At 36.7% G+C, this 9,057-nt stretch overlaps 1 protein-coding gene across 2 annotated transcripts; it reads right to left on the bottom strand.

Moving 5' to 3' along the window:
* Positions 1 to 3,380: 3,380 nt before the first annotated feature.
* cyb5b (cytochrome b5 type B) lies at positions 3,381 to 8,020 on the bottom strand. 2 transcript variants are annotated; one of them, XM_080885650.1, is made up of 5 exons: positions 7,561 to 8,020; positions 6,450 to 6,578; positions 5,157 to 5,183; positions 5,024 to 5,055; positions 3,381 to 4,889 (listed from the first exon to the last, which is right to left on the bottom strand). In XM_080885650.1, exons 1-5 carry the CDS (start codon positions 7,756 to 7,758, stop codon positions 4,799 to 4,801), a joined length of 477 nt encoding a protein of 158 aa, XP_080741776.1. In that variant the 5' UTR covers positions 7,759 to 8,020; the 3' UTR covers positions 3,381 to 4,798. The 2 variants fall into 2 exon arrangements, with proteins under 2 accessions (XP_080741776.1, XP_080741775.1); XM_080885649.1 differs by having other exon boundaries at positions 3,381 to 4,892; positions 7,561 to 8,019.
* Between the last annotated feature and the right edge of the window lie 1,037 nt (positions 8,021 to 9,057).

Consider the following 9,057-nt stretch of genomic DNA (forward strand, 5'->3'; position numbering starts at 1 on the left):
ACAGAACACGGATCCCAATAAAGTCCAATGCATTGCTTCTATGGCTTTGGAAGTACAGTGCTTGAGACAATACTGTCAAAAGCTCCCTATTATAAAAATATTTTAATCTGTTGTTCATCTGCATTAGCCTCACTGCAGTTTTGTAAGCAGAATATTTTTACATTTTACTTTAAACTATTAACATTTTAAAGGCTTTAAGGGTATTACATGTTCAAACACCCTCTATCACACCCTGTTATTGTGTTTCTTTGCCCATAAACATTTGGAGATGTATGCTACAGAACTGTGTTTATGAAAATGAGAGAACTAGAGAGATTAATGATTTTAATATATACTTTGTAATGCTGTACCCACAATATTAAACTGCATGTTTAATATTATGTAGGTCTCTAGTGTGCTGTCAAAATGGCTCTGAGTAGCGGAGAAATAGACTTGTGACCTCTGGGGATACCCTCATCTGGTATTGAGACATTGACAGCTGATCTATCGGGTATTATAAGTTGCTGGAGGATGCCGACATGGACTGGGTTTGCTCCACTGCATCCCATGTATGCTCAAATGGAAGATGGTGAGGTTTAGAAGCTAGGTTAACACCTTGGATCCCCCTTGGGACAGGTGCAATGGGCACCACATCTGGATGGAGGCTGCTGCTGTAAGAGAGTATGGTTGGCATGATGGGTTTGCTGGTCTGGACCAGTACCACACACATCATTTTTAGGTGTGTGATACATGTCAAAGAAATGTCCACATATTTCCTGGCAGAACATTTCACAGGCACAGAATAATCGCTGGTCTTCATTTTTAATGTAACTGGTTGTAAAGTTGGAGCTGAATGGTGTATAGTTTCACTGTTTCTGGCAAATGCTTAATCCAAGACTTGGCATATTATCATCTTGACATGGTACTGCCATCTTGTGTTTCTACTAAGTATAACATGGCAAAAAAATGTATCTATATTTATATAGAGAGGGATCAATATGTCTATAATATTGCACAAAAGCAATTGGTATAATTTTATACCGTTGGATTTCTTTTCTGTTTCAGGATTTAACGTTTCTGTCCTACTAATTTTAAGTTTCATGAAGCCCAATACCAGTGTTACATGCACTATTCATGTAGCATTGGAGTCCTTTTTAAATAAACTACAACAGCATTTTGGTTTCTTGAAACAAGCCATACATTTATTTACTTAAGGAATGTGATTCTTTAATGAAAACCTGATTTAAAAGGATAAATCAACAGGCACGGATTTATGCTTCATGTGGCGTGTACTCTAAACTGTGATGGCTCTTGTGGAGATTGTAGACAGAGAAAAAACATCTTTCATTTCAATCACCCTTCCTGCTCTTTTCCACCTTTCACGCTTCCGGCAAAAAGTAGCTACACTATATATAGTAGTTACACTATAAACTGCCTATGAGAAAATCAAATAAAAGTACCCGCCTGGAATTTTAAATTAAATCACAATGGGGCCATGATTACATTTCTAAGAGATACTATAACATTTTCTCTCACCTCTATATAAAAAAATTAAATGACTTCATGTTATAAATCTGTTGCTTATCACACTGGGCTACAGTGTTAGATTATAAGGGTTTTAATGGCATCTTTCCAAGGTAGTTGTGATGTTTGGTCTTAATTTGAACCTATGAAAGAGCTGCTGCTGTTGTTTAATAGCAGTTATAATTGTAAATGTTTACCAATTATCATTATTTAAACAGCACTAGTCGGAGGTATGAGGAACGATTTGCTAATATAACTGTGGTAAACACATAGCATACAAAGCTGCATTCAGTAAAGCTGCCTTATTTAATGATAAGGCCTTTTCAGAGGCTACCATTTAAGGTGCCAGTTGAAACAGAAGTATGTGTCTGTACTGCATGTTGCCTGACTTCTTGTTTTTGGGCTGTTTCCATGTTCCGAGCATCCTCCTAGCACTCAACAATAACTGAGGTCCAGCTTTTGGCTTGAAAGAACCCATTTGGCCATGTGAAGAGTGGAACTTTCCAAGAATCAAATTGCTTCAAACCCTTCATCAGAAAGCATGCCTCATCCACACAGTGCCCATTGACTGAAATGGCTTTTCTTTCACCACACTCCAATGTATCAAGAGCAAAAGCTAATTTATTATCGAGCAGGATTTACCAGTGGCCCTAATGTGACACTGAAACATATGTCGAGGAAATAGCAATCAGCAAAGGAATTAATTTTCTAGTATTTTGTATATTAAATCAGAACTTAAAAGTTGTGACGTTTTAGAGCCTTTACTGTGATGATAACATGTTTTAGCTTGTTTTGGGGTTCTTTCTTTCATTTTTCTCTATTTGGCCTTTTTTAAAATTTCGTTTAGACTTTTTGCTTTTAATTCAGCTTAGTTTCAACCACTTTCCAGAGTGTGTTTGCTCTAGTTTTTGAAAATGTTTCGTTTTTGTTTTGTTTCATTCTTCATTTCAGTCTTCATTAATAAATATTATATGGAGGGAAAATTTTTCTAGCAGAATTTAGGAAAATCAGTGCAAGTACTACAATAAAAACAGAACTTTTTGAAAGCAATTGACTACGTCTTGTAGACATCCAAGGTTACATAAGGGCAGTTAAATAAAATTTCTTATTTACCAAAGTAGCAAAAACTAAAACTAAGGATGTGTGTGTGTGCATGTATATATATAGTTTAAATGTTATTTCCCAACTAGTTTTAGTTTTTATTTTAGATTTAGTTAAGTCAGTTCTATATATATATATATGTGCTTTAACCATGGTGATTTTTGCAGTAGGAGTAAGATGAGAGTGTGAGTGCATCAGGGATCTGTTCTCAGCCCCTTCTTGTTTGCAGACTGACAGTTGAGGTCAGGCAGGAGTCTCTGTGGCCTTTGATGTTCATAAACAACACTAATCTTTACAAAGAGTAGGGAGCAGGTGGAAGAGTGCCTGGAAAGGTGGCAGTGTGCACTCGAGAGATGAGGAATGAAAGACGGTTGAAACGAGACAGAATACATGCAGTGAAGCAAGAAGTAGTGGTAGTGAAGGTCGACGAGTTTGACTACCTAAAGAGGCGTGACCTGCTACGATGCATAGTTTGGAGATGGTGGCACTGACAAAATGACAGGAGGCTGAGCTGAAGATGTCAAGATGTTCACTGGGAGTGACCAGGATGGACAAGATGAGTACATCAGAGTGGTAGGGAGACAGTTATAGTCGAGATGGTTTGGGCACGTGCAAAGAAGAGCGGGTGGATACACTGGACAAAGGATGTTGAATATAGAGACGGCAGGCAGGAGGGAAAGTCACAAATCACACAAATTAAAAGAAAAAAAAAAAAAAGGAAACAGAAAACCTATATACATAAACCCTGATTTACATTTAATTATTTTCAGGAAGTAGTGACTGGCGAATTGCACGTCAAGGCCCATTTTATTGATAGTTTCAAAGAAAGGAAATGGCAGGTAAAATGTATAACAATGATATGTATTCATCTTATCTTTTATAATCAACAAACTTATTTTTGACATCTGCAGTTTTGTACTCGCATGTAAAAATAGCAGCAAGTTAATTCAGAACCTTTGAAATGACAGCTGACATCAATTTGTCTCTATTTGGAAAAAACTTTTTAATTACCATGAAATAAATTTAAATAAAGAATTTGAAAGCTTACCAAAACATATTTAACAAGACCAAATTAGCAACCTAGACAAAGGTTTAATAAATCAAATCAATAACAAATATAGGCCACAAATAATCATTAAACAGGGAAAGACAACTAAATGTAGACTGAAAGATACCCATCTATAGGTCAAATGTCAAACCCACTGATTATAGCCAAAGCTGCTACACAAGAAACACAGACCAGATTTTAAACTCTGCTGAATCAGCTGCTTGTGCCATTCACCCAAAACTTAAAGTTCAGATGCGTTACAATGAACAAAAGCTGTGAAAAAGCACTGGTTAAATAACAAACGGCATAGCAGAGGGAACATTAACAACTTGAAATAGAAATGAACTTTCTTTCAAGGGTATTCTGTCATTCCCTGTCATCTATTATACCTGGGTAATAAGTTGCATTGTATTTCTCTCTACATTTAAATGATTAGGTCATTTGAACGTGTATAAATTCCTGAAAAGAGAACATTGGCAGAAAGGGACAACTCCAAAAACAAATCAATGATGCAATATAATTAACTGCGATTTTCAAAAAGGATCCAACACAGACTTGAAAATGCATTCATAAAAGTGGAAAGATTATGAGTTTGCAACCGAGTGATAAAAGCAATCAAGCATTGCCTAACAGCTGAACTGTGCATAAAGGAGTGAATAAAATAAACCCTTTTATTGAGAGCTAACTGGCTATTCTGACTTTATTAAACCCAAGAAAATGCACTGGAGGTTATGCAAGTTATTATCCAATAAAAAAAGAAGAAGAAAAAAGAAACAGGCTGGAGGCTCGCTTCATCATCGCCCTGCATAACCTCTCCTTCAGCCTACCTATAGCTGGCGTAATGAAGATTCAAACTGCAGAACATGCATATGAAAGTTTAGGGTAAAGACAACACGTGACATTTATGACAACTGGCACAGTGAAGAAAGCAAAGGCTGACAATTTCATTAAGTCTCTGCCCAACTATCTATTTGGTGCACCAAGTAGACGGACAAGGACAAAAACACTTAATCAAACTACTCTCTCCACTCTTCTTGCTGCTGAGGACGTTGACACTACCGCGCGTGTCCAGGGTGAGGAGGTTTTGGTCAAACATTTCAAGGCCTCCGAGATGAAAAGACAGGGATGAAAACATGACGTCGCCACTCAAGAGGACCTCTGCTCAAAAATGAAGTAGCGATACACGATACCAATAACAACAACAGCAACAGCAGGTAACAACCAAATGGCCCAGGAGCTGCTGAAAAAAAAAAAATTACACAAACGTTAATTTGAAAACATTTTCATTTATACAGATATAAGGTGTCATTGCACTCGCCCCTCTGAAACAGTACAAAGAGAGCCTGAGACACATTCATCAGAATGACTAACCTGCTTCCCTCAGACTTTGCGACTTCTGCTTTCTACAGCACAAAATTGAAAAAAGGAGAAACACAAGTTGTGGAACAATGTGGAAAAGTCCAAATACAGTATCGTTTCATGGTGCATGGAACAGCCAATTTACCTTTGCAGTGTCCTTTTTTCTGTCATCCTATGAAGGAAAACAAAAGAAATCATATGATCGTTTTGTGATGCTGAGTAGAATTAAATAAATAAATACTGAAATTTATGTAACCATCAAGTGGGACTGGTGAAAGAACCAGAAGGCTAATTATCCCTCAAACATTCATTGATTTGTTGCAAGTGGAATCCACCAATTAAAAGTGATAATTTGAATACGGTTTGTGTGGTGTGCTGCCAGTTTCTATTAAAAGACAAAGAAACCAGCTCAGCGATTTTAATTATGTGGGAACCTAAGCAAAAGTCATCTGAACAGGAAGACAGCAGGAAACTTTCTTCAAACTCTGCAACTTCCTGTTGCACTGGAATGTTCATCTGGAGATAAGCTGGATTAATTTGCAGCAGTCCAAATTAAACAATTAATCACATGAACTGGACATCTTCCTATTTTTATTTTTGCAAGGCAGACCAGTCTTTTTTTTCTACAGCCATTTTCTTGTGGCGTTAAAATGAGCAGCTCACACAAACTGTTTTGTAAAAGACCCATAAAGATTGATTTTACAAATAGCTTTCACATTTGAAGTCTAAAGAGACTTTATATGTGAAAGCACTGGATTTGTCTAACTGAAACTGCTGGAGATTCATTAGCACTCAGTGGAAGTACAATGGATAAACAACAGTATGAACAGAAAATCTATCATCTAATGGTATAATTATGGTAAATTAGTAAATTTAACCATGTTTTAAAGTATATTATAAATATTGTGAAACTGTTGGGTGTATAATAGAGTGGCTGATAAGCTACACTAAATTTCCAACAAGCATAACATAAAATATTGTTACTCATGTTTAATTGGATAATATTTTTATTGTATTTTTCTGATGCTTTTTATATTTATGCTGTGATCTCTCTAGTTTCAGTATTTCTTTATGCTCGAATTGCTCAAAACCAAATTACTGCCTCACAAGAAACAGAAAATGTGAACATTAGACTGAATGTGATATAGGAACTTAAATAGAGAGCTACTGCTCATGTGATAGACTTGGAAACAAATCAGTTTCCACCCACTTTTACGTCATCTTATACACGACACCATCTGGAGGTGACTCCAAACAACTTAGGTGCAAATGACTCAATCTTGTGACATTATTTAGTTACTCTGTTTGATTTGGAAGGGTTTAGGCAACAATAATAACAAAGACATAATAATAAAGACATTTAACTTCAGTAATTGAAAGATTGGTTTAGACGTGTGAAAGAAACACTACAGGCAGACAGGCAGTCTTTCCTCCTTACCTCGTGAAGCTCCCCAATGTAATACTGCTGGAGCATCTCCCTGGCATCCGAGGAGTGACCCACATCCTCGAAGCTCTCTGTGGCATCTGCACCCGCCTGCTCCAGTAAAACCTCCTCACCTCCTGGATGCTAAAATCAAAAGTGGTTGACCTGGTTACTCTGAAGCACCTGACATGCACAACTGTTTTAGTATACTTGTTTAAGTTATGAATAATGACAGTATTACAGCTGAAATCACAGACAAAACAGTGAAATGCACTAATATTATAGTCTTCCAGTGTTGGAATGCATACATGGTTGGAAAAGACGCACCCCGGGACATTCTCAGCCATTAGCTGGCATTCCCAGACCTCAACTCAACATTACTTACAGAAATTACAAGAACATATTAGAGTGAGTTTTCAAGATTGATACAACTATTTAAACTCTATTTTCCGTAATTTACAAACCTGCACCTACTCCCCATTTTACTATCAAAATACAAAGATTGAGGGGTGGCTATAGACGTTTGCACAGTACTGTTCAAAGACGTACCACTCTAGGAGCTAATTTTGTTACTTAAGCAAAAAGGTTTTTTTTTGTTTGTTTGTTTGTTTTTTACACAACATGCAACTTTTAACTTCCAGAGTTTTTACACATTTTAGCCAGATAAAGGATTTTATCACAACCAGCCCACTGATTTATAAATCACATTTTTATCAGCTGTGTTTATAAAGCTATAAACATTCAGCCCAAATCGTCTGAAGAACTATCATCGGACAGGGCTAGCTACTACTTGTTAACCAAACTTAGCTAATCTATCCTACAACATTTGGACACCCTTGCAGAAGAAATGATAAAACAATAAGAAGGTTCTTTAAAGTAGGCCAGTCGTAATTGTAGATTATTTATACTGGCGGTTTTGAGTTTAGGATTGGGTCGTTAGCAGCAAATTAGCCGAAGACAATTTGCAAAGCTTACACGTCAACACGTAACGATAAGGATCACGCTCATCCTGCACTTCCAGGAAGCCCAGACAAATGGCAAAACCAAGGGGTTCACGAAGAAGAATTAATAACGACTACTTTAATGACAAAGCATGAGCTACTAGTCAACAGAAAGTCTTTCTTACCTCTTCAAGGAAACTTGAAATGTCATATACTTTATCGTGGATGATAAGCCATGTGTCGTTGCTCATATTATGTACTCTTACGTCTTCTAACGTGTAACATTTTACGCCATCGTCTACTGTTTCGCAATTTTGCTCAACACTGGAGTTACCAGCTTCACTATTCGCGTTAGTGAGATTTTCTTCATTTTCCTCTCCCATTGTAACGTCAGTGCGACTGAGCGACTAGCTAACCTTAGCTTCTCTTAAACCTTAGCTATGGACGTAAAGATGGCTATAGCTATGTGTGCTGTTTGATTAGGCTCGAAAAGCCCCTGATAACACCGCAGGAAAAAAAAGTTAAAAGAAACACAATTTCAGTGCTGAGCAATTATATGTTACGAAAGCATTAGATACCCTAAACCGGTATCAGCAGACATGTGAAACGAACCAATGCCACCGTGTGTTGTTTGACCGTCGGGGCAGTAACCAAAGAAACTGTCACTTTCTCAGCAGTGACCAATCAGGTCGCCCAACTGATGATCACGAGACCATGGCGCAAGCCAAGGTTGTCAAGTGTGCGCTGTCATTGTGCATGTAAGGGACTCCGGTGACATAACATGTGTTTTACCCATTTTATCTGCGCTTAGATAACACTTTCTTTGTCCCGGTAAATACTGCAGACATTTTTTTTTCAAAAAGATTTTATTTCATTTCCAAAGTTCCTTGGCAGGTTTATACTCCTTGGTACTCTCTGAATAGGAATTTTTATATTTGGTATTTTTCCTAATTCTTTTCTGTTTTTTTTAAAAACCCGGATACAACCCACAGCGACACTATGTTATCTGCCTGTTGATAAACCCTGTGAAGCACATACTGATAGATCACCCACAGTGTGCTTGTTAACCCTTTTTTGGGACACTTGTCTTAGGTCAAATCTTAGACATGGGTTTTTACTAAGCTGAAGAAAATCTTTAGCCAAACTAACCCCAAAGTTTCAGTATTTCCACTTATGCCTTTGCATAAAAAACACGTTTGTTGTAAGTTCAAACTTTATCTTAATCATTTGTATAGTCATTGGACAATGCTCGTCAACACCATAGTTTACTTTTTGGGAATTTTTTGTGCTTTTACCAAAACTCTGCTGTTTATTTTATTGTATCAAGGTACTCTTTTCTATTTTCGTTTCCAAAGTTATTTTTCTACTTCATTTTTCTTGACATTTACACTCTTTCCTCGCCTGTAACTCTTATTATTATTATAATAAATATATAAATATGGGTAAAGTAAATAAAAGTAAATAAATATTTTTTCGCAATTACATTTTAGAACTGTGGGATGATATGTTTAGATACAGCTCATGTAGAAAATAAATGAAAAGGAACTTCTAGATTAATACGGATACAAGCTTAAAAGGGGGTTAGAAAGAGAAAAAGAAAACAAATGCAGGCCAAAGAAGCTAAAGGGATGTTATGTAACCTTTACTTAATGGGGGCTTAGCACTTTTCTTATTTTTATTTA

The sequence above is a fragment of the Rhamphochromis sp. 'chilingali' genome (assembly GCF_963969265.1).
Source record: "Rhamphochromis sp. 'chilingali' genome assembly, chromosome: 6".
In the NCBI taxonomy this organism is placed as follows: Eukaryota; Metazoa; Chordata; class Actinopteri; order Cichliformes; family Cichlidae; genus Rhamphochromis; species Rhamphochromis sp. 'chilingali'.